Genomic DNA, 26370 nt, shown 5'->3' on the forward strand with positions numbered 1-26370 from the left:
ACAATCCGAACAGAAGTTATAAACAAATATTTACTTAGCATAGCACTGAAGTTCAAAAAAACTTAGCATACTATTATTTGGAGGTGTCGATATGATCTAGTGCACTTTTTTGCTCAGTACAATACCAGGAATCAGAAACGTAAAGGGCCCGAATAAGGTGCTCAACCCAGTATATACACTTTGATACGACCAAAATAGTTCCTCATCGAAATACATAATGATTTTAGATCTCAAGTATGTTTGGACGAAATCCGTCTCAGACAATTTGGAGTTGAGTTAGCCATGTCCGTCCGTCTGTCTGTTTGTCTGGCGGGCTGGTGCACACGATAACACTCTCTCTCTCTTCATACCTTCTCCAACTAAACTGGGTAGTGCATAAGATAACCCTCGAAGGGAGAAACAAATTTGATCCAAAGGTGGTACATTGTATTATTTCTTACAGTTTCGGGTTATGTCCGAATATTGACTACATCAAATTACTCTTTCGGGTATCTTACACATAAATGTTTATTTTCGCTATTATGTTGCGCACGATTACTTTCGAAGGTAACAACCGATTTGGTCCATACTTTGATCATGGTAATTTAGGGTGATCCAACTAGAGGTTCCTAACTTTTTTAAAGAAAAAAGCAGAAAAAATTCTAATTGTATGGTTAATATTTATTATCATTTGAAAGAACATTATCTGGCATTTATTTTTAAGTTTATGTCTACGTCTTAGACGGCTAGTCCGTAGAGTTCAATTTTCGCTGAACATTTCAACTGGTAACTGGTGAACGACATGCGTGATGAAAGACCTGAATTGAAGCAGGGTTGTCCGCATACACTTTAGACTTTACATATCCTTACAGGAAAAAGTCTAACGGTGTGATATCCCACGATTTTAGTGGCCAATCGACCGTCCCAAAACCTGAAATTGTCTGCTCACTGAAGTGTCATTAAGGGAACATCTATTGATTGATGTCATGTGGGGAAGAAGCGTAGTCTTGTTGAAACAAAAATGTAGCCGAGGTCATGAGCATAATTTTCAAGCATCAATACACTAAAAGAAAAAGCTACGTAATATGAATGAAATCCTACGTTGTATCAAAGAAATTTTTCATTGATTTTGAACCAACGTAGAGCTTCATTGAATAAATGAAAAAAGGTTGATTGAGTTTCATTGAAGTAAAATTAACGAATTTGTTCCTTAATGCAATGAAAATCCTTCATTGATGCTATAAAACTTCTTCATTGATGCAATGAAACTTCTTCATTGATACAATGGAACTTTTTCGTTAATGTAATGAAACTTTTTCATTAAAGCAATGAAAATCCTTCATTGATGCAATGAAACTTTTTCGCTAATGCAATGAAACTGTTTCATTAATGCTATTAATATTCTTTATTGATGCAATGAAACTTTTTCATTAATGCATTGTCGTAACGAAACTTCTTCATTAATGCAATGAAATACTTTCATAGTTGTAATGAAACTTCTTCATTTATGGAATGAAGTCTTAAGTTGGTTCAAAATCAATGTCACATTTCATTGATGTAACGTAAGATTTCATTCATGTTACGAAGACATTTCATACTCAGTGTAGTCGGCTATCATGGTCGCCATTGAAGGTTACGTTCTCACCACCATCAATTTTGTAGAAATATAGGCTGATGGTTGTAGCAGCGGACAAACCACACAAAACCGTTGTTTTTTCTTGAATCTCTATAGGTTGCTCTCAACCTAAATGCGGCTACTTTCCTTGTTTACATACCCATTAAGCCAGAAATGGGCCTCATCGCTGAACAAAATTTGGCTCCAAGTACATTCCTCAAAGAAAGCGAATTTTCGTAATAAAGTTGAACGATTTGCAAACATTGTTCAATCGTAAGTCTTTCCACTATACAATGCCAAATAATACTAAACAAAAATAACATGATACCATGATACGGCTCACACGTGATCAGTCACAAAAAGGCTATTGAAAAAAGCACCTCTAGTTGGATCAACCTTTATTTCTACCAGAAATGCATCAGGTTCGAATATGGACTACTACTTCGGTCTACTACTTCGAGTACTTCCCACACAAAATTTCGGAAAATCGCAGTTTAAAACCTCCTCGTTCTGATTTTTCCTGCAACAGGTTGTACTCAAGGCCTCTATTATGATGTTAGAAGTTTTTTGTGAAAAGTAAGCCCATACTTTCTGAGATATCTGTAAAAAACCTATAGTCACCATGTGTAGTGGCTGATACGCTCCACAACTCTCGAACCGGATACTGCATTGGTCCAAACTTTGCATAATAGCTGAAATTCTAAGATGGTGCTTATCGGTCCACTCTTTCCAGTACCTCCCCCTCTAAAATTCAAAAATATTCGCTAACATGGTACACATGATATCTCATAAACGGAGTAAATGAATTGGTCCAAACTTTGGTCTAGTAAATTTTTTTCCAAACTCATTTTACGTTCATTTGACTCCTTTGGGTATCTCCCTCATAAAAGTTCAACATTGTAAGTGCAGTTTAAGGTACTCCTTGTGGTCCTGTTTACAGCGATATTATGTTTTTCGTGGGCAAGTCCATGCTTCCTGATATAATGGTCGAAAAGCTCATAATTATACGGTTAATAACGGTAATAACTGGAAGAATCTTTGCCTCCTCATGTAGATGGTCCACTGAAGATTTGAGGAGGCACCCTGTTGCTGTTTTCAGGGCGGCATTCTGGCAAGTTTGAATGTTTTTCCAATTCGTATCACATAATCTCGGGGACCAGACTGGCGCCGCATAGCTTACCACAGACCGACCTATCGCGTTATATGTGGTCAACAAGGTTTCTTTATCTGCACCCCAAGTGCTGCCGGCTAGGGACTTGAGGACCTTGTTCCTACTTTTCAGTTTGTTGCAGATAGATGTGGCGTGCGCGCACGACGTGAAAGTAGTGTCGAATGTGACCCCTAAAATTTTGGGGCAGTTTGTGGTCGGAATTCTGCTGCCGTCGACCACGACATTCAATTCTCTTCCAAACTGCGCTGTCCATGTGGTGAACAGAGTGGCTGCTGATTTTGTGGCGGAAATCTGCATATTCCTCGAATGGAAAAAGGTGGTAAGATCGGTTAAATAGTTGTTCAGTCTCTCACAGATGTCATCAGGATAGGTACCCGACGCCAGGATCGTGCAATCATCAGCATACGTTACGATCTCAATGCCGTTTGGAGGGGGCGGAATACAGGAGAGGTAGCGGTTAAACAGTTCCGGAGATATCACCCCACCTTGGGGAACTCCCCGTTTTACTTACGGGGTTTGGACTTCTTGTTCCTGGATTCCACGTACGACTGGCGTCCACAAATATAATTGACTATCCAACGTTTCAAGCTTGGCCGGAGGGTTGTCTGCTCAATGTCCTCAAACAGCGTGGAGTGCCTGACTGTATCAAAGGCTTTTGATAAGTCATGCGCCACCATCACTGTTCTATCGCACGGCCGTCTCTGGTTGAGTCCTTGACAAATATGTGTGGTAATGGCGTGCAGCGCAGTTGTCGTGCTGTGCTGCTTACGGAATCCATGCTGATGATTGGCAACTTGATAGCTATTTCTGATACTGGGGAGGACTAAAGCCTCAAGGGCCTTTGCTACGGGCGACAAAAGCGAAATCGGTCTGTACGATTCACTTTTGATGGCATCCTTGCCGTGCTTCCGTAGTGGGACCACCCTGCCCATTTTCCAGACTTCGGGAACAATGAGGGTGGATAGCGACAAGTTCAGAACTTTATTGAGATACTCCACTCCCGGCTCATCCAGCTGCTTCAGCATTACCATGGAGATTCCATCAGAGCCCAATGCTTTGGATGATTTAGCGTTCCTGATGGCATTGGCAACATCATCCATTGTAAATTGTGGTGGTTCCTCCTTGGCAGGAACTGATCTGATGCGACGTAATACTCTTCTCTTCGCCTTGTCACTCTTGTGGTGCTCTACAAACTGTCGACTGAAATAACTTGCTCAACTCTTCGGGTCAGTCAACGTAACGTCGCCAAACGTGACTGATGTCCTATCTTCCCTTCTTCCAGGGTTCGAGAGTGACTTAACCGATGCCCACAATTAACCTATACCGGCTCCAATGTTGCAACTCTTCAGATGATTTAACCACTTGTTCCGCTTATGCTCGCCAATCAGCCTGTTAACTTCCAGGCAGGGGGTGAAAACGGCTACAGTACGCAACCTCTGGACTTTGACACTGCCGGTCAGGCCTTTTCCTAATACTCTATCCATCTTCACCGATACATCGAAAATGGAAGAAGGGACGGGAGCTGGTGAAGTGAAATCACCAATCAACATTGTCGTGCAATGCCGTCGAATTTCTTCATGAAATGAAAGTCCAATTAAAATTTCCAAAGGTGAAACTTGTCAGGTTTCCTTTACTTTTATAGGAAAACATATTTCCTCGTAATTTTTTCCTGTAGGTAAAATCAAAAATAATAAATAACATTTGATTGTGATTTGTAATTTTTAAAAATTATCAAAAGTCAATTTTCATTTCCAAAACATCGAACGACGACGTATTCCAAGAAAATGTCTCGTGATAGTGCCTCTAATCAGCTAATTGACTTCAAGAATAATTCAAAATCTCCAGCTGGTGTGATAACCACAACATCGGGAATACCAATTGGTACGGCGGATGCAACACTGTCGGTAGGTCCCAATGGACCTTTACTACTGCAGGATCATCAATATTTCAGGGCAATACAACATTTCAATAGAGAACGTATTCCCGAACGTGTTGTCTTTGCCAAGGGAGCTGGGGCATTTGGTTATTTCGAAGTTACCCAAGACATTAGTAAATATTGTGCCGCAACCATGTTTGAGAAAATTAAGAAACGCACCCCAATTGCATGTCGTTTCTCCGCTGGTTGTACTGGTGAAAAAGGTTCACCTGATAGTATAAGAGATGTTCGTGGCTTTGCTGTGAAATTCTATAGCGAAGAAGGTATTTGGGATATTGTGGGTCAAAATTTACCGGTATTTTTTATACGTGATCCCATACTTTTTCCCAGTTTGATACACGCTCAGAAACGTAATCCTCAAACCAATTTACGTGATGCCGATATGTTTTGGGATTTTGTAACACTGCGTCCGGAGACATTACATCAGACATGTCTGATGTTTAGTGATCGTGGATGTCCGGATGGTTTTCGCCACATGCATGGTTATGGGGTACATGCCTATAAACTGATCAATGCCAAGGGCGAACCAATTTATTGTAAATTTCATTTTCGCACCGATCAGGCTGTACAAAATCTTGAACCAGCAAGAGCCACAGAACTGTTGGTTAGTGATCCTGACTATGCTAGCCGTGATCTTTTCAATTCCATTAAAAATGGCAACTATCCCAGCTGGACTTTGTACATACAATTGATGACGTTTGATCAGGCGAAGAAATTTAAATATAATCCCTTTGATTGTACAAAAATATGGAACTTCAGCGATTATCCTCTCATAGAGGTGGGAAGAATACTCCTAGATCGCAATCCTGTAAATTATTTTGCCGAAATAGAACAGCTGGCATTTAGTCCAGCCAATATGATTCCCGGTGTGGAGCCATCTCCGGATAAAATTCTTCAAGGTCGCATCTTTGCCTATGCTGATGCCCAAACACATCGTTTGGGTGTAAATTATAATCAAATTCCTGTCAATTGTCCTTATGGTGTTGGCGTGAAGAACTATGAACGTGATGGCCGGATGACAGTATCCAATAATATGTGTGAAGCACCTAATTATTATCCAAATTCTTTTGGTGGTCCTCAGACATGTGATCGTGTTAAGGCCTTACAAACTTGTTGTCCTGTTGCAGGAGATGTTTATCGCTTCTCCAGTTGTGATACGGAGGATAATTATAGTCAAATTACCGATTTTTGGGTTTATGTCTTGGATGAATGTGCCCGCAAGCGATTAGTTAATAATGTTGCCGCCCATCTTTGCTCGGCTAGTCAATTTATTCAGGAACGAGCTGTACGCAATTTTACAATGATTCATGCAGATTTTGGTCGTTTGCTTACGGAGGCGTTAAATTTAGCCCGAGCCGGTACATTGTGTTTGGGTTCGGAGTGAGAGAGGTTGTGAATGATTGTTTGGTTTTTCAATTTTCTGTCCATTGTTTTCAATATTTCGCGAAATATATGCAAATTGTTTAATCTTAATGGCCAATTTTGAACATTTCTTATGACAAGTGCAAGGCGGGGCAAAAACAAATTGTCGGAAATCAGTCCGAAACTCCGATGCTGCTTCTCGTAGCAAGCTATTGACCAAAATGTCAAATTTTTCGAAGAGGAGCTAGAAAACTTTTTCCCATAAATTTGTCAGTACAGGTCCACGTTTTGATATACACCCCATAGAACAGTACCTCCCGTATTTTAAAAGTTTAAGCCTCATAATCACACCGACATGGCTGAAAATTTGTATTCATTCTTCAATTGTCTTTCCAGTACGTTCCACGTTTTCATATAGCCCCCATAGAAGGGTACCTCCCGGTTTTCGGTATTTTGGAGGTTGTGGCCTCAATATCCCACCGAAATGGGATACATTTGGTAGTAAGTCTTGATTGGGGGTATACAACTTTCCACCACCAGTAAGTTGTCAGTATAGTTCCACGTTTTGATATAGAAGGGTACCTCCCGATTTTGAAGATTGTGGCTTCAAACTCCAACCGAATTGGCTGAAAGTTGGCAGTTAGTCTTCATTGGGGTTACAAAAGATTCTCCCAGAAATTTATCAATTCAGGTCCATGTTTTCATGTAGACCCCTTGAAGGGTATTTCCCGATTTTCGGATTTTTGAAGGTTGTGGCCTCAATATCGCACCGAAATGACTTAAATTTGGTATTTAGTGTTGCTTGGAGCTGCAAAACTTCCTCCCAAAAATTTGTGAGTACAGGTCCACGTTCTTATATAATTCACCATAGAAAGGGACCCCTCGATTTACAGTATTTTGAAGGTTTTAGCCTCATTAGCATTCCGAATATGCTGAATATTTATATTTAGTCGTCTTTGGGGATACAAAAGTTTCCACCAGAAATTTGTCAGTACAGATCCACTTTTTGATATAGCTCCCATAGAACGGTGCCTTCCGATTTCCGGATTTTTAAGGTTGTAGCCTTAAAGCCCACCGAAATGGTTGGCATATAGTCTTCGCTGGGGGTATACAACTTTCCACCTGAAATTTGTCAGTATAGGTCCACGTTCTGATATAGTCCCCCATAGAAGGGTACCTCCAGATTGTTGTCGCCTCAATATCCCACCGAAATTGCTTAAATTTGTTATTAAGTCTTCGTTGGGGGTACACAATTTTTTACCAAAAATTTGTTAGAGCGGTGCCTTCCGATTTTCGGATTTGTGAAGGTTGTGGCCTCAATATCCCACCGAAATGGCATAATTTTGGGAGTTAGTTGGTGGTATACAAATTTCCACCAGAAATTTGTCGGTATAGGTCCAGTTGGTGCAATAGTAAGCACATCCGCCTTGTACGCTGAAGGTCGTGGGTTCGATTCCCCGGCCAGGCAACATCAAAATTTTCAACGGTGGCAAAAAACCCCTTAGTAATGTTGGCGACATTTCCTGAGTATTTCAGCCATGTAAAACTTCTCTATGAAGTGGTGTCGCCGTTCGAAATCGGCGATAAACAGTAGGTCTCATATCATTGAGCTAATATGAATCGGGGTGCACTCATTGACATTAGAGAAGTCTCCCTTGTCCCCAGGATTATAGGTCCACGGTTTCATATAGCTCCCTAGAAGGAAACCTTCCGATTTTCGGAATTTTGAAAGTTGTGTTCTCAATATCCAACCGAAATGGCTGGAATTTGACAAATTGTCTTCGTTAACGGGGTATAAAACTTTCCACCTGAAATTTTTCGTTATAGGTCCAATTCTTCATATAGGACTCATAGAACGGTATCTCCCGATTTTTTGTATTTTGAAGGTTGTCGCCACAGGCCCACGTCTTACTGTACCTTCCGGTTTTCGGAGTTTTGAAGCTTGTGCCCACAATATCCAACCGAAATGCGAGAAATTAGGTATTTATTCTTCGTTGGGGGTATAAAACTTTCCTCCTGAAATTTTTGGTATAGGTCGACGTCTTCATTTAGCCCCCATGGAAGGGTACCTCCCGATGTTTAGCATTTTGAAGGTTGTGGCCTCAATATTCCACCGAAATGGCTGGAATGGGGCAGTTAGTTATAGTTGGAGGTATACAGCTTTCTACCTGAAATTTGTCGGTATAGTCCCACGTTTTTATATAGCACCTTAGAACGGTACCTTCTGATTTTCGGATTTTTTGAAGTTTGTGGACTTAATATTCCACCGATATGGTTGAAATTTGTGATTTACCCCCAGTTTTTGTAAAAAATTTTATTCTTCTCACACGAACTGTCAAATTTTGTAGATCGATTTACTCGCTTTAGCGCAAATGTAGAGCGCTGATTTTTAAATGAGGAATCCTTAACGATATATGGAACGGGTATACTAAAAATTAGATGTGTATGTCATCTGGGGGCTGAGCTATGAATGCCTAAATTATTACGAATATAGACGAACGAACAAAAATAAGTTACAAAAACTGGGGGTTAGTCTTGGTTGCGAGTATACAACTTTCCACAACTTTACAATATCCAACCGATATGGCTGAAATTTGGTATTTAGTCTTCTTTATGTGTATACAACATTCCACCAAAAAAAGGTCGGTATAGGTCAACACTTTCAGGTAGCCCCCATGGAACGGTAACTCCCGATATTCGGTATCTTGAAGGTTGTGGCCTCCATATCCCACCGAAATGGTTGACATTTGGTATTTAGTATTCGTTGGGGGTATACAACTGTCCACCAGTAATTTGTCAGTATAGGTTCGCGTTTTGATGTAGCCCTCGAAGAACGGTAACTCCCGATTTTTTGTTTTTTGAATTTTGTAACCCAATATGCCACCAATGGTTAGGTTAGATTGAAAATAGGGGCGATATAAGAATCGCCACATGCCCGTATGGACATACACTTAAGCCAGGATAGGCCTGTTGTGCGCTCTAATTGCGGAAGCCTAAGGGGAATACATTTTTATTGCTTAATTTATTAAAAGAAAATAAATTTATCAGTTAAGAAATTCTGTGCCATTGACATAATCTCTTAAGTTTTTGAACTCGCTTGCCCTTATTTGGTGGAGTTCTAGTATAGTGTTATTTCCTAGAAATTGGTTTCTTAACGTCGCGAAGGGTGGGCAATGACAGAGATAGTGTTCCAACGTTTCGTCTTCCTCTCCGCATGCTCTGCATTCGCTGCTTTCTGCACAACCGATTTTGTGCAGGTGTGCTTGTAGCCCTAGGTGTCCTGTAAGGATGTCTGTCAGTCTACTAATGCCTTTTTTACTCATTTGAAGGAGTTCCTTTGTTTTATCCTTGTCTGGGTTTCCCCAGAGGATTTTTGTTTTTCCCCTTTCTCTTCAGTATTCCAGAGGGATGTATGGGAGTTTTCTGCCCATGCCTTTAACTCTAGACCACTGCCGACCAAAAAGAGGGCACACAAAATTCTCAATATTGGCAACTTTTGACAGTGTGTTAGTAAGGTTGTAAGCACGCATGCTGCAAAACAAAAACAAATCAAAACATTTGCCTCTTTTGTGTGCTCGGGTCGTGTGTGTGTGTGAATTACCGAAAAACTTCGTAACTTCAACAATACCAAAGAACGGCATTGCTCTAGACGCGCCGCTTTTAAAGGCTTAGCATTATCTAGGCTTATCGTAGTTTGCTCTCTGGCTTGCCTTGCCAAGGAGTTAGCTATCTCGTTACCCCTAATCCCTCTATGTCGTGGTACCCATATAACGTTAAACGAACCATGGTGGGAGTAGTCGTTGATTGATTTTTTACACTGCAGGACAGTTTTTGATTTCACCGTCTTGCTTGTTTTTGCTTTAACTGCTGCTTTACTGTCCGTTAGGATGTTTACAGTGATTGGAATGTTTCAATACAAGTTCACGTTTTGATATAGCCTTTGTAGAACTGTTCCGCCTGATTTTGGTTATTTTCAGGGTTTTACACGCTTACCCTACAGAAATGGGTAAAAGTCCGTATATAGTCTTAGTTGGGAACACAAAAACATACATACATATTTACATATCCTATAGAAATTACCTACCGACATTTTTCATAGCCCAAAATACTCAGAAAATCAGTTTTGCATTGCATTGAGAGGATCTGTACAGCCGAAATTGGAATGTGAGATTGAACTGCAAGCATTCTGTATGCAAAACGCATTACCACTGTACCACTTATAAATTGAAGAATATGTTCCTCCTCCTGCTGTCATCTTCGCTATTATTCACGTTGGCATTACACGTGATATTATCAAAGTCACGCAGACATAATCCCTGAATTTTACATGAATATATTAAATTTTTCTATATTTTTATCTATGTGTGTCATGTACTAAAATAATTACAAAACAGCTTCAAATCATGGCAAAATGTTATCACAGTTATAGTTTTGAAAAAAAAATCAAGGAAATATAAAATTGTGTTAGCGGAGCAAATACTTTAAAACTAGACTAGCGAACATAGTACATAGCTGTAATGTAACTATTATATTCTAGATGAGACCCTAAATCTTATAGAAGCAAATTCAAGTTGTTGTAATGCATTAAGTTTGCTTAAAGAGGAGGGTATGGAATCAGAGAATTACTCATGTGTTGCAGCACCTAGCTCCCTTATCATTTCATACAGTTTTGGTGTATTTTGCTCCCACCTGGAAATACATTTCTGCAAACGTTCCAGTGTGGAACCAACATTTATTGATCTTTGAAATCAAATTATTTCATCAAAAATCCTTTTATATGATCTTCCTTATAACCACCTTTCGTATTTTTTTTTGCGGAGATCCTTATGTTCAATTTGCCTCCCTATTGAACATGACTACACAAATTGTACGCTGACATTTTCTCTTATCACAAGTTGTATATTTCCACACGAGACATGAGACGTTCACATGCTTCATTTGACAAAGAAATGTGTGATAAGAAACGATTGGACCGGCCTTTCAAATCTAAACGACTGATGACCATATGTTTACACAAGAAAAAAAATAAATAAATAGAATAAAAATAAACACTAACGCTTTGAATTTGTAAACAAAGTAGTACAGTAGCACGCGATTCAAGGAACGATATATCAATCATTTGTAGAACACAACATGACAGAGGGAATGAACGATGTTCTTTTGTTGACCTACATAATATTACTTTTACATTGGATATATGGGAAAATAGAAATAGGTGAATTCATTTAAATGGACATTCTTCAAAAATGCCTAATATTGCCCCAAAATTTTGTTTAATTACAATGTGTGTAGATTTGAAAGTCATGGAAAATTATTCGTACATTTTTCCAAAGGTCATGCATGCACTGTTATGGTCACCCAAAGATTTGAGACCTTTTTGTCAAAAGGGATCATTTTATCAGACTCATATCTTAAGTTTAAATTGAATTTTGAGTTAAAAGCCGTACACATTCGAGCCTTTTTGCCGGGTTAAACTTCTTTGTGAGGATTTATTTGACATATAACCAATGCAATTGACATTTAAAACCCAGTGGGTTTGTTAAATCCGGTTATATATAAACGTACTATTACTCTCTGTAGCAAAGTTTTTGCTCTTGTCATATAGAAATAATATTGAATATTCCTCATATTCTTGTTGAACCAGACCATTGATTATGGTTAAATTTCTAAATGTAATGATCCTATTAAATTCCAAATAACTTAAAAAGTAGCAGTCGTCTTTGCCTACAGAGAGAGTCCATATTTACATTAGGCAATTTTCCTTGCGGCCATTGTCAGTTTGATGGAGAGAGGGGTGAGGAATATGGTAACCATTTCCCTCTCTTTCCCACTCCTTTTCTCACCGACAAACAGAAGATTACCGCAAATAAAATTGCCTACTGTAAATATGAGCATATACCCCCGTACGTAGGGTGTTTTCAACGGGAGAACAAAATTAACAATTTTTAAAATTGTTGAAATTTTGCTTCCAAAATGTCAAATTTAAATAAATTTCTGTGTACATTGGTCACTCCTTCTGTGACATAATGTAAAGATGTAAACCCAGACCGAATTGTATTCCAAAACACTACTGTTGTAAAGTCTAAAATTTATCCTCGAAAAGGTCTTAGAAAGGAAAAATTCATTGTGATTTGTATTGCGTATGTAATTTCGAAGTTTTAAACGTGGTTTTCGCGAAAAGGCATTTTTGAATGTGGTGTTCAATCCCATCAATATGGGTATCAAATGAAAGGGCTCAACAAGCTCAACAACAATATACTATAAAAAATTTAAATCCAAGATGGCGGCCGCTACAAAATGGCGGATAACGTAGGTTTTATCAATCCCATCAATATGGGTATCAAATGAAAGTGCTCAGCAAGCAGAATACAATATACTATAAAAAATTGAAATCCAAGATGGCGGCCGCTACAAAATGGCGGATAACGTAGGTTTTATCAATCCCATCAATATGGGTGTCAAATGAAAGTGCTCAACCAGTAGAATACAATGTACTATATAAAGTTAAAATCTAAGATGGCGGCCTCTACAAAATGGCGTATAATTTAGGTTTTATCAATCCCCTCGAAATGGGTATCAAATGAAAGGTCTCAACAAGTAGAATACAATTTACTATTACAAAATTGAAATCTAAGATGACCGCCGCTACCAAATGGCTGATAACAATTTTTTATCAATCCCACCAATATGGGTATCAAATAAAAGGGCTTGACAAGAAGAATACAGTGCACTATACAGTACATCTTATACACCCGAAAGCCGTACAGTTTCCAGCTTAGTACAATTACGGGACGGCTGAAAGAAGAATGTTGCCTTTAATACTATCATGGGCTTCTACTATACATAAAAGCAGGGCAGCACGTCGTATACTTAGGTGCGAAACTGTTTGAAGAAGGTCAAGCCAACGTGGCTCTTAGTAGAGTAAGATCTTTGCAGGGACTACGTATAGAGGAGTTGGACTGCAATAAACTAACGGGCAAGAAACCTTGCAATAATGAAGCACTAAACGAATTAAACAGAATGCGAAATAAAAACTAAAAACTAGAAAATAAAAAATAGGTAAAAAAACTTTTTAAGTTAAACGGTTTTATGTTAAACATACATTGCAATGTTTAAGATAAATGTACTAAAAACCAAAAAATAATAAAATAGATACAGTCGTGGGAATTATAAACATATGCATAGACTAGACTAAAATAAAACCGTGGGGCACGGTGTCCGCATATGATGTCCGCATATGAGTCACCGTTCCTAAGATACAAGCCAATCAATACACAATATGCACACATTACCACGGCACCTAAGAGGAAATTGACATGACGCAGTTGTTTTTCATTTGGTTCAAAAACGCTTAGTTCGATTAAAAAGTGACTAAAGAAAAAGTTGTAGAATAGAAAATTCTCTACAATTATGGTCTTTACAGATTCTACACAAAATCTAGTATTTTTGAGATACGAGTCAATCAAAACATGATATGCACATTTTCAAACCACCTGTGAGGTAGTGCACTCGGCGCGTTTTTTTATCGTGCTTTCCCCTATAGACCTACTCCACTATCTTTTGTGATAATTTTGAAGCTTAGTATATATATTTTAGACCTAATCATATCCTTTTACGAAAAACTCTTCTTCTATTTCTTCTTCCTCTTGGAGGTTTATAACACTGTGCAACAAAATGGAGGTGAAAGTCTGGGGAAGAAATAATTCCTTTTGGAGATGAAAGCCCTTGGTGAGTATATTCAGAACCCCGCAGGACAGATCCGCCGTGAGTCGAACTTCCACGTTATGACGTGATGAAGTTTTTGCTAGAGACCCTGTAAGGCATTAGGAATTACCGTTATATCTTTGTTCACTGTTACTTTAGCTTATTTTTGAGGGGACATGTCTTCAGTCAAATCCAATGAGGATTATTTTCGTAGAGAACTTCGACCTTCTAACTCGCTTCCTTCAATGCCCTTTTCGTCCTTTATTTTAAGAGCCGCTATAAAAGTACCACAAGATGACGTTTTTTAGCTTCGATATGTTCTGCAAAAATGTCGCTCAGAAAATTTTAGGTACGGCTCTCATTGACAACTAATCGATTTTGTCGATTTTGAAATGACTATGAAAAAAACTGTTTTTTGTTTTTTTTTTATGTTCTGTAACAAATATACAAACAAGTGAGCCAAGGCTATAGTCGGGTCGGGGCCGACTACGTGATACCCTACACCACCACAACCTACTATACATCGTTATATAGGTGATATTTCTGCTTCCATTAGCAGGTTTTGCCTTTGATATACCCCTTATAGATACGGAGATATTCGCTTTGAAATAAAACGTTGACTTTTTCCGCAAATAAATTTTTTGCCCATTCCGACCCCTGAATATTATCCGACCATCACCAAAATCAATAGGCTTCTTTCCCTCCGGGACCCTCATCAACAACCAAAATCATGATTTGATTGACTCGTATCTCAAAAATAATAGATTTTATGTAGAATCTGTAAAGACCATAATTGTAGAGAATTTTCTATTCTACAACTTTCTCTTTAGTCACTTTTTAATCGAACCAAACGTTTTTGAACTAAATGAAAAACAACTGCGTCATGTCAATTTCCTCTTAGGTGCCGTGGTAATGTGTGCATATTGTGTATTGATTGGATTGTATCTTAGGAACGGTGACTCATATGCGGACATCGTAAGGAGCAAACTTATAGGAAATATTGTAATATAAAACCTTTTCTTTAAACACTTTTTGGTATGTTCTACGGTTTTCGAAATAAGTTTAAAATAATCGCGAAAGGTCAACTAACGCACAGGTGCCGTAAAATTACTTAAAGTTTCTAAATTGCGTGACTCATATCTCAAGAACCGTAGGTCCTAGGTCAATGGTTTAAAGATCATTTTTATAGAAAATTTTATTGTCTACAAATCTCTTCTTCGCATTGAAATAAAGGAACCTATAGTTTCTGAGTTATGACCAAAAAACCAAAAAAAGTCCGAAAATTTGACCTTTGACCCCGAATAACATTTTTTGCACACATGGGATCGATGGGGACTTTTAGGACGACGCTTCTAATGGCCAACCCTAGCTCTCCACCAAAATTCAGCTTTGTGGGAATTTTTGCTATTTCCCCCTTATACGCATGTCTATTTTGACCGGACTATGAGGGAGGTACCGGAAAATGTATTCCAATATAACGCTTCTTAGAACTTGATGCAAGTTTGGAAGAAATTTTACGATATGAAAAAATTTCGGCTAAATCAATTCATAAGTGGTCATAAGCGGTCATTTGAGTTGATGCTGGCAGGGGTTTTATATAGATTTTGGGACATTATCTCAGGAAGTATGGACTTCCCCAAGTACAGATTGTACCGTCAACAGAAATCCCTTGTGCCTTACATTCTGAAAAAATTGCGTGGGAGGTATGTGTTTGATGGAGTGAACCGATGTAGTCGATAGTCTAAGCTGATCTATGCCTATTAAAGTGTTCATAATTTCGGTAATTACCGATGTTTTTTCGGTAAATTACCGACGAATAAAAAACAGTCGCAAAGTTCTACCGATAGCAAGAGTCTTGTCAACTTTTATTTGATCTTTTCATTCATAATTTTGCGTTTTAATTTTACCGATTTTTGTCGATAACTCAAAAAATGTGTTAAAGAATCGCACTACTGGTCTCTTTTCTAAGGGTATAAAAAACAGAAAAAGGCATGTGATTGTCACTTCTACATGCCTTGGTTTTTGTTTTGTATTTTGCCTGTCAATAGGTGGAACTAGGGCAGGGCTGCACTTCTTTGCAAAGACAGTTTACTCAGCGATCCCACTGAGTTGTCTTTGCATTTGCAAAGTTGTCTTTGCACTGTGCGTGAACAAAAACAAGCAAAAAGCACACACATACCTTTGTTTTGTTTGTATTTTTCTGATCGGGACTGAACTAGCGACTAGTGGAACTAGGGACTATCGGAACTAATCCAGCTCTGGCGTTCAAAAGTTTTCTTAAGCTCTTGCAAATCATCATTCGTATAGTTCATCTCATTGCTTTAATTCCACACTTATTTCGATTTACGAGTATATCGTTCAAGAACCCACGAAATACAAAAATTCTGTCCGTACCGCTACTAGAATTCCCATCTATATTTAATCGTGGAACTATACCGACAATTCTATGTACTTTCATACTTAGCTGGCCTTTTACAGAACATTTGTTCCATAAGCCGAACTAAGAAAAAATCTCCAATCCTCTCTGTTTGCTTCAGTATTTTCCCAATCTGGGATATGTAGCTTTCTGATATCTCGTTTCACTTGTTCGCTCCAACGAAGCTTTGGCCTTCCAGATCTGCGAGAACCTCCATGCGGCCCGTATTTATACGCATTTTTAGCGGGTTCATCATCACTCATTCTTATAACATGGCCTAGCCATCGCAATCGTTGTATCTCGATTTGTTCAACTACATTGATGTCATTGTATAGTTGATACAGCTCGTTGTTCATTAGGGTTATGACTTTTTGAAATTTTTCCTCAAAAATGATTTCCTGTAGCAGGGATGAATGAACTTTTGCCAATTAATCACTATGCTATCGTTTATTCCATTGAAATATAAAAAAAGTTCACGCACAAATCGATTTTAAAACAAGTGAGCAAAGGCTATAGTCGGGACGGGGCCGACCATGTGATACCCTACACCACTACCCCTGTGCATAAGCTTTTCACTGGTAAACATTTATTTTAGGGAACATAATCCGACTACCACCAAACATATTTTGGTTTTTAATCCAAAAAATATGCCTCTTTCTCTTTGCAATACTCCTACTAGAAGCTGAAATATTCGCATAAGAAAAAAAAACGTTGACTTTTCTCCACATAAGCTTTTCGCTTATTCCGACTCCTGAATATTATCCGACCATCACAGAAATAAATAGGCTTCTTCCTCTGTGGGACCCGCATAAAATTTCAAACACTTCGTGACGATCCGATCAAAATTGCGACCTGTAGCGTGATTACAAAAAATCGGAAAATGGGATGCATTACCGACTATTGCGATATCTCTGTTGTTTGAGCAGCTACGACAACCTACTTTACATCATTGTAAAGGTGATATTTTCTACTTTCCTTGCCAGGTTCTGCTTTTGATACACCTCTTAAAGAAACAGAGATATTGGCTTTGAAAAAACGTTGACCATTCTCCAAATAAGTTTTTGCCCATTCCGACCCCTGAATATTATCCGAAATTTCGTGAAGATCCAATCAAAATTGCGACCTGTAACGTGATTACAAAAAAATTGGAAAATGGGATGCATTACCGACTATTGCGATATCTCTGTTGTTTGAGCAGCTACGACAACCTACTTTATATCGTTGTAAAGGTGATATTTTCTACTTTCCTTGCCAGGTTTTGCTTTTGATATACCTCTTAAAGAAACAGAGATATTGGCTTTAAAATAAAACGTAGATCTTTCTCCAAATAAGTGTTTGCCCATTCCGACCCCTGAACATTATCCGACCATCATCAAAATCAATAGGCTTCTTTCTCTTTGGGACTCCCATTAACCCCCAAAATTTCGTGACGATCCGATCGAAATTGCGACCTGTAGCGTGATTACAAAAAAATCGGAAAATGGGATGCATTACCGACTATTGTCATATCTCTGCTATTTGACCACCTACGACAACCTACTTTATATCGTTGTAAAGGTGATATTTTCTACTTTCCTCGCCAGGTTTTGCTTTTGATATACCTCTTAAAGAAACAGAGATATTGACTTTGAAATAAAATGTTGACTTTTCTCCAAATAAGTTTTTTGCCCATTCCGACCCCTAAATATTGTCCGACCATCACCAAAATCAATAGGCTTCTTCCTCTGTGAGACCCCAATTAACCCTCAAAATTTCGTGGCGATTCGATCAAAATTGCGACCTGTAGCGTGATTTCCAAAAAAATGGGTAAATAGGATGTATTACCGACTATTGCGATATCTCCGTTATTTGGTTACCTACGCCTACTTTCATAGTCAGGTTTTGCTTTTGGAAAGTTTACAACTTAAGCTGTGATATTCGTTAATATAATTAAAGTAGCAAAAATGAAAATTGGTGTTTTATTTGCTACTATTGTGATATCTTCGTTGTTTGATCCCCTACGAGCACCTACTTTACACCACTAGAAAGGTGATATTTTCTACTTTAATTGTCAGATTTTGCTTTTGGTATACCCCATATAGAAGCTGAGATATTCGCTTTGGAAAAAACGTTGTCTTTTTATCCACCTAAGTTTTTTGCACTTTCCGACCCCTAAATATTATCCGACCATCACCAAAATCAATAGGCTTCTTCCCCTCCGGGACCCCCATCAACATGCAAAATTTCGTGACGATCCGATCAAAATTGCGACCTGTAGCGTGATTACAAAGTTTAGATGGACAGACGGACAGACGGACGGACGGACGGACTGACGGACGGACACACATAGCCAGATCTACTCAGCTCGTCGAGACATTCATTTTGGTATATATAAGTATGGGTCTACGACCATTATTTCGATGCGTTACAAACTTTTTGGGCAAAACTAACTTATAATACCCTCCCCACATAGTGGTGTAGGGTATAAAAATTATTTTTTGAAAATATATATGAAATGAAAAAAAATGTTTTCAAAAAATTATTTTTTGTTTCACAAATTAATAAATATAAGCCTACTAATAACTATAATAACGTTTATTTCATTCGAATATGAAAAAAAGTCGCGAAAAAAGTCACTTTGAAAAAATTTTACATTTTTTGTTAAAAAAAATATATATTTTTGAATTAAATCGTTTACGACATTTTTACGATTCTCAGAATTGAAGACAAATAGTGAGAAATAAATTTTATGTCATTTTAATTATCTCATGTGGCTCTAAAATTTATTATACCCTATACCACAATGTGGAAAAGGGTATTATAAGTTTGTTTTGGTAAAAATTCATGTAACACCGCGAAATATTCGTCGGAGACCCCCAATGTGGTATACCAATCTTCATATCTCGACGAGATAAAGCGATTTTGAGATGTGTGTCCGTCCGTCCTTCCGTCCGTCCGTCCGTCTGTCCATTATAAATTGTAAACACGCTCCAGGCCGCAATTATGGACCGATCGCCACGAAATCTTGTATGGAGGTCTGGTTCAGATCAGAATAGATCCCTATTCTTACTGGTGATGATCGTGAAATATTTAGCGGGTGAAATGGACCAAAAACATAATAATTATCCAATTTTCTAGCGGCTCTGTAGGTCTCAATAATAGTCCGATCAACGCGTAATTTTAAATAAGGTAAGAGTATATCACAAAGGAGAAGCTTGAAATTTGAGATGGCGATCGGATAATATTTAGAGGGTTAAATGGACCAAAACTTTTGTGTGAAAATTGTGAAAAATTTTAATATACAGCTTATATCTTAATTCCTGGAAATGACATTCCGGACAAGTGCGATATACTTCAAAGTGGAACGCTTGACCTTTCAATTGATGTCAATTGTGTTGGTGTGCATGATCAGATAACAGAGTTACAGCCTAATATATTCCGTTAATTGTTTGTAGTGTAATAATAAACTCGCTAGAAGTCGCAATTATACATCAATAGTCACGAAATTTTGCACCGGGTAAGAGTATAGGTCGAAAAAGATGCCTACAATTTTGGATGATGATCTGAAATTCTTTAGCGGGTGAAATGGACCATTACTTTTGTATGAAAAATATAAAAATTTTATTTTTGGTAGATATTTTAATTCCTTGCGGACATATATACTTCGCAAAGTAGCCTACATACGGGAAAAACTACTGACCTTTCCTCTGATGTAACTTGCAATAAAGTGTTTGCTAGATAACGGGCCTACTGTCTAACATGGTACAAATACACAGGTAGCCGCATCAGCAATTGTTGGTAACATAAGATGTCAAAATTTGACATCAATTCAATGCAATTGACACATTATATTACCATCAGCTGGCTTGATAATGCTACCTGTATTATTGTACCATGCTGTCTAATATACATATATTGGGTTCTGTGTAGAGAACCACATTTTTATCCCATGCTACATATTGGGTACCACCGTGGTGCAATGGTATGCACACCCGCCTTGCACGCAGAAGGTCGTGGGTTCGATTCCCCGACTAGGCAACACCAAATTTTCAACGGTGGCAAAATACCCCACAGTAATGTTGGCGACATTTCCTGAGTATTTCAGCCATGTAAAACTTCTCTACAAGTGGTGTCGTAGGACACGCCGTTCGGACTCGGCGATAAACTGTAGGTACCATATCATTGAGCTAATATGAATCGGGGTGCACTCATTGATATGAGAGAAGTCTCCCTTGTCCCGTATGGGATGTTGTGGAACAATATTGTTGTTGTTACATATTGTCTCTCCAAAAGTTTATGTAACACCACGAAATATTCCTAGACCCCTTATTTGATATGCCAAAATGCATATCTCAACGAGATAAAGCGAATTAGCGATGTGCGTCCGTCCATTAAAAATTGTAAACAAGCTCAAGGCCGCAATTATAGACCGATTGTAACGAATTTTTTAAGGAGGTTGGGTTCGGGCCAGAATAGAAATGATCAGTTTTTGCTGATGATCGTGAAATGTTCAGGGAATGAAATTGACCAAAAACTAAATTTTAACCAATTTTGTAGCCGCTCTGTAGGTCAAAATAATAACCCGCAAAATTTTAAACAAAGTTTGAGTTTATGATGAAGAAGAAGCGTACAATCCAACGTGAAGACCAGATAATACTTAACGGGTTAAATGGACTGAAACTTTTGTGTGAAATTGGTAAAAATTTCAATAACGTAGCGGTTAAACAAAGGAAGCAGTAGTACTAAATAAGTGGGTTTCATTACATTTTAGTTTGTGTGAACTAAATTTTCCATTCCTGCTACAAAAATGTCTTTGTCATGCTAGATAACTTTTTGGTTTTGGTCATAAGTATTATACATTACTTCTCTGATATTTGATAATTAAATTTTCACAATCATTGAAAAGAAGTTCCGTGGAGAGCGATTGTCCAGGGATAGTGGTATAGGGTATCCCATGGTCGGCTCCGTCCGACTATAGACTTTTCTTACTTGTTTTTATTATATATCTGTTTTCAGTGACTTCAAAAAATTGTCCATAATTTTGATAAATTCAAATTTTAAAATCATTTTGTGCGTGAGGTTTTTTCACCTAATCACCTTATAATTAAGATTTTATGTAATCTTATGGCAAAACTCATCACGCTATGATACAGGGATATGAGGTTGTAAAAAAGTCATAACCCTATTGTTCATACGACGTCGATATTCGCCGTCAACACAGATTGGCCTGTAGATCTTTCGAAGAGTTTTTCTCTCAAACACACTAAGCACTGCCCTATCTGTTTGAGCAAGTACCCATGCTTCGGAACCATACATTAGCACGGGTAGTATCAGTGTTTTGTAAAGTTTTACTTTTGTTTGACGAGAGGAGGCTTTATTCCTAAACTGCTTACTCAGCCCAAAGTAGCATCTGTTAGCGAACACTATTCTTCTTCGTATTTCAAAACTGATGTTATTTGTTGTGTTTATGGCGGTGCCGAGGTAGACGAAGTCCTTTACCATCTCAAAATTGTAGGTACCAACATTCACAGATGTTGCGGGGTTTGTGGACATATTACGCGTCGATACAATCAACTTGGTTTTTTTCGCCGTTTACTGCCAGACCAACTTTAGCAGATTCTCTTTCGACTTTTGCAAAGTTGTCAGTTACTTCCTTTACCGATCGACCCATGATGTCAATGTCGTCGGCAAAAGCCAGTAACATATGGCTGTTCGTGTATATCGTTCCATTTCTTTTGACCTTCGCGTCACGTATGACCTTTTCCAGCAGGATGTTGAATAGATCACACGACAGGCCGTCTCCTTGTCTGAAACCTTTTTTTGGTAATAAACTCTTCGAAAAGGTTCTTTCCTATTTTAACTGAGGATCTCGTCTCAGTTAATGCCATTCTACAAAGCCGAATGAGCTTTGCAGGAATACCAAAATCAGACATGATTTGGAAGACCTTAGAACGTATAAAGCTGTCGAATGCTGCTTTATAATCGACGAAAAGATGGAAGGTGTCTATCTGAATTTCTTGGGTCTTTTCCAGGATTTGTCTCAAGGTAAATATCTGGTCAATGGTGGATTTGGCAGGTCTAAAGCCGCACTGATAGGGTCCAATAATTTCATTGACCATAGACTTTAGTCTCTCACACAATATGTCAGATACTATCTTATATGCAATAGGGAGCAGACTTATGGCCCTGTACTTGGAGCACACAGTCTTATCACCCTTATTGTGGACTGGACATAGGATGCTCACGTTCCAATCGTCGGGTACGCGTTCTTCCTGCCAGATAGTGCTAACTAGCTGATGCATACACCTTATCAGCGTGTCCCCTCCGGTTTTGAACAGCTCGGCTGGTAGGCCATCTGCTTCTGCCGCCTTATTATTCTTCAGCCGGTTTATTGCTGTCCTTACCTCATCATGGCTGGGCGGTATACATTCAATACCATCTTCTGGGATTGGATCTGTGGTATCTTCGCCGTCTTCACTGCTATCGGATACCAACAGTTTACTAACCCCTCGCCCAAACCCAAGTTTTTAACGTTCTTATGGGTGAACGCGCGGCATATGTTAGCTCACTACCTTTAACGGGTGTTAAAGGCAGCTCCCCAGGTGACACCACGGGGAGGTCAGTGTCAACTTGAGATGAGAGAGGGACCAAGATAAATCCTGGACTTTACCATGTTAAAGCCGGTAAGGACCGTTCCTTGGTATCTTTCATCCCCTACGTCACCCGACAATTCTATGTAGGAATGTTTTATACTCCTAGCGAAGACTAAATACCAAATTTCAGTCGTTTTGGTGTTATAATGTGGCTTAATCCTTGAAAATATTAAAAATCGGGAGGAACCGAGGACCTATAGCAACAAGGTTCCAATGAAAATTTTTGCAATCCCAGCGAAAACTAAACACGCAATTTCAACCATTTCGGTGTGACAATGAGGCTAAAAACTTAAAAATACCGAAAATCGAGAGGTACCGTTCTATGAGGGAAATCTCCTCTTATTAACTATGAATTTGCTCCGCCATCTCTGTGCCCATCATTGGTATTTAGCAAGGATCGAGTACTAAAGCCCATGATGTAACATGAAAGCCCCCAATACCCAAAGTCCTCCAGGACCGAGCTATTCATTTACGGTATTCTAGGCATGTCTCACTGCTATGTGGGACATGTTATTCTGATAACGAAAACCAATTTGCTCCACCATCTCTGTAACCATCATTTGTCTTTAGCAATGATCGAGTACCAAAGCTCATGATGTAACTTGAAAGCCCTTATACTCAAAGCACTCGAAAAGAACTCTAATGTTGGTCATATAACGCAAGACCCAGCTATTTATGTACGGTATTCTAGGCATGTCCCAATGCTATATGGGGCATGTTATCCTGATAACGAAAACCTATGATACCACTTTGCCTATGACACCCCCTGCGTACGTCCCTGCTGAGTCCATATATGCATGACCATCCCTCCGTCACTCTACTATCCAGACAAATTGAGATAGGAAACTAAATTTTTGTATAGATGCGGTTTTTTGTTTTGAAGTTCAAGTTCGAAAATGGGCTATATCGGTCCACGTTGGTATAGCCCCCATTTAACAGTATCACCCGATTTCTGGTATTTTCAAGTTTTTATTGACTTTTTCACCCAAAATTGAATGTAATTTAGCATTTAAGTTTCTCCACCAAAAATTCTGAACATAGGTACGTTCAAATTTTGGAATACCTCAATATAACGGTACTACCGGATTTCGGGTATTTTGACATTTATAGCCAAATTTTCAGACCGAATAAGCCATAGTTTGCCATTTAGTGTTCCTAGTGGTAAAAACAACTTCTATACTAAAATTGCGGGCATAGCTCCACGTTTTGGAATAGTCCCGATAGATAGACACCACCCGATTTCAGGTATTTTGACGTTTTTAACTACATTTTCAGACTGGATTTGCTGTAATTTGGCATTTGAAGTTCCTATAGATCAAAAAACTTTTCCACAAAAAATTTTGGACATAGGTACACGTTTTGGAATAGCTCCCCAATACCTCCCCCCGAAACACTTCACCACCAAAGAACTGTGGTCATAGGTACACGTTTTGGAATAGCCCAATATAACGGTACCATCCGGTTTCAGATATTTTGAAGGTTTTAGCTGGATTTTCCGACTGTTTTAGCTGTATGAAAAGTAACTAATGAAAATTTTGTTACTCTTAAAATTCTATTAATTTCCTTTTTGATCTTTGTTTTCTTTTACAGTGGGCCATTGTCATCCCAAAGTGGTACGGGCCGGATGCTTGCAAATGGCTACAATTTCAACCAACAATCGTTTTCTACACGACGAATTGGTACAATGTGCCAAAACATTGACCAGTAAAATGCCGGCGCCATTATCCGTGTGTTTCTTTGTTAATTCGGGTTCGGAGGCCAATGATTTGGCACTGCGTTTGGCAAGGAACTATACAAAACGTCAAGACATAATTACATTGGATCAGTAAGTAGTTTATAAATATTTTGAAGAGGTTTTTTACCTAACAATTCTTCCTCCCTTTGCAGTGCTTATCATGGTCATTTGACATCGGTAATGGAAATTTCCCCATATAAATTTAATCAACCTGGTGGCGATCCGAAACCCGAATACGTTCATGTTGCTCCCTGCCCTGATGTGTATGGTGGCAATTATAAAGATAAAGATCATCCCAATGCTGATATGGCTGAAATGTATACCAAGCCAATACGGGATATATGCGATCAGTTGAAAGCCCAAGGAAAGGGTTTGGCTGGATTCATTGCCGAGTCTCTGCAAAGTTGTGGTGGTCAAATTATACCACCCGAAGGCTACTTTAAGGCTGCTTATGATATTGTCCACAATGCCGGCGGTGTATGTATTGCCGATGAGGTACAAGTTGGTTTTGGACGTGTTGGTACACATTATTGGGCCTTTGAGACCCAAGGAGTGGTACCGGATATTGTTAGTGTTGCGAAACCCATGGGTAATGGTCATCCAGTTGGTGCTGTCGTGACAACTCCAGAAATTGCGGAGGCCTTCTATAATACTGGAGTGGCTTACTTTAATACATATGGTGGCAATCCGGTGTCGTGTGCCATTGCCAATGCCGTGATGCGTGTTATAGATGAGGAAGGCCTCCAGGAAAATGCCCGCATTGTGGGTGATTACTTGTTGCAGCAATGCCGGGAATTTAAATATGAATTTGATATTATTGGTGATGTACGTGGTGTGGGACTCTTCGTTGGTTTGGAGTTGGTGAAAGACCGTGAAACTCGTGAACCCGATACAAATGCCGCTCATTGGGTAGTCAATCGCATGAAGCAGGTTCATCAGATTCTGGTGTCTTCCGATGGGCCTAATGCTAATGTTATTAAACTGAAGCCACCCATGTGTTTCAACCAGAAGAATGCCGATGAATTCTTGTTGGCATTCCGTGAATGTCTATCATTTTTGGAGAAAGAACGGAATGGGGACCAGTTGCCTGCCAGTAATGCCGCAAACTCAAATTCCACCACTTCCAATGGTGAGAGTATGGCAAGTAAAGCCCAAATATTTGAACGCCAGGAGCGTTTAATTAAGTCGGTATAATCAAACTAGATGAATTGCTTAGTTTTGTAAGATATATATTTTTTTAAGATTTATTCATTTTTCTTTTATTTAAATTTGGTACTCTGAGGATAAGTGTGAAATGAAGGTGTAACGCATGATATAAATACATGGCTTACCAAATCGCCAAAATGTGGTCATGTTTCGACACATTCATTTCATGAAATCCAAACATTATAAATACATACATATTTAGTTCTAGTATCTAGAATATTATTTTCTCCTTAAAACTCTTATGTTTTTTTTGAAATTTTTAGTTACCTTTTGCTATAAAATTTTAGGTTAATTGAAAAACTGCAGAAATTATTTAGAATTGTTATTGTATGTTAAACGATTGTTATTGAATAATTATACTCATAAATAATGAGAAGCAATAAAAAAATTGATTATAAGCCAATTTAAAACAACTCTGACTTTATGAATAATAATTGTCTGGGGGCACGGGTTATCGTTAACCGATCATCATACATTTTTGTAGAAATCTATGAACTGGTAAAGCGTTTTCATCGATTGGACCATAAACGCGGCCTTTAGAAAATTTTCGTAAAAATTCACCTTTAGTCCCATACAAATTACTATAGAAACAAAGATCGCTCAGGTGGTCCGTC

General features: G+C 38.6%; 2 protein-coding genes across 2 annotated transcripts in view; both read left to right on the forward strand.

Moving 5' to 3' along the window:
• The window catches only part of LOC141397811 (alanine--glyoxylate aminotransferase 2-like), a 53811-nt gene extending 27645 nt beyond the window's left edge, over positions 1 to 26166 (forward strand). Inside the window, exons 3-4 of the mRNA XM_073974550.1 lie at positions 24406 to 24640; positions 24703 to 26166. Of these exons, the coding sequence (XP_073830651.1) occupies positions 24406 to 24640; positions 24703 to 25744 (1277 nt within the window). The 3' untranslated portion in view covers positions 25745 to 26166. The remainder of the gene's footprint in view (positions 1 to 24405; positions 24641 to 24702) is intronic.
• On the forward strand, positions 4439 to 6174 carry LOC141400146 (catalase-like). The gene has a single exon (XM_073979596.1). It carries the CDS (start codon positions 4550 to 4552, stop codon positions 6083 to 6085), a length of 1536 nt encoding a protein of 511 aa, XP_073835697.1. The 5' UTR covers positions 4439 to 4549; the 3' UTR covers positions 6086 to 6174.
• Positions 26167 to 26370: the final 204 nt, after the last annotated feature.

Source organism: Musca autumnalis, unplaced genomic scaffold (assembly GCF_047663935.1).
Source record: "Musca autumnalis isolate F117 unplaced genomic scaffold, ASM4766393v1 scaffold_3, whole genome shotgun sequence".
Taxonomy (NCBI): Eukaryota; Metazoa; Arthropoda; class Insecta; order Diptera; family Muscidae; genus Musca; species Musca autumnalis.

Excerpts from the sequence above, each read along its gene's own strand:
- LOC141400146 (XM_073979596.1), top strand. The coding sequence starts at position 4,550 with ATGTCTCGTGATAGTGCCTCTAATCAGCTAATTGACTTCAAGAATAAT.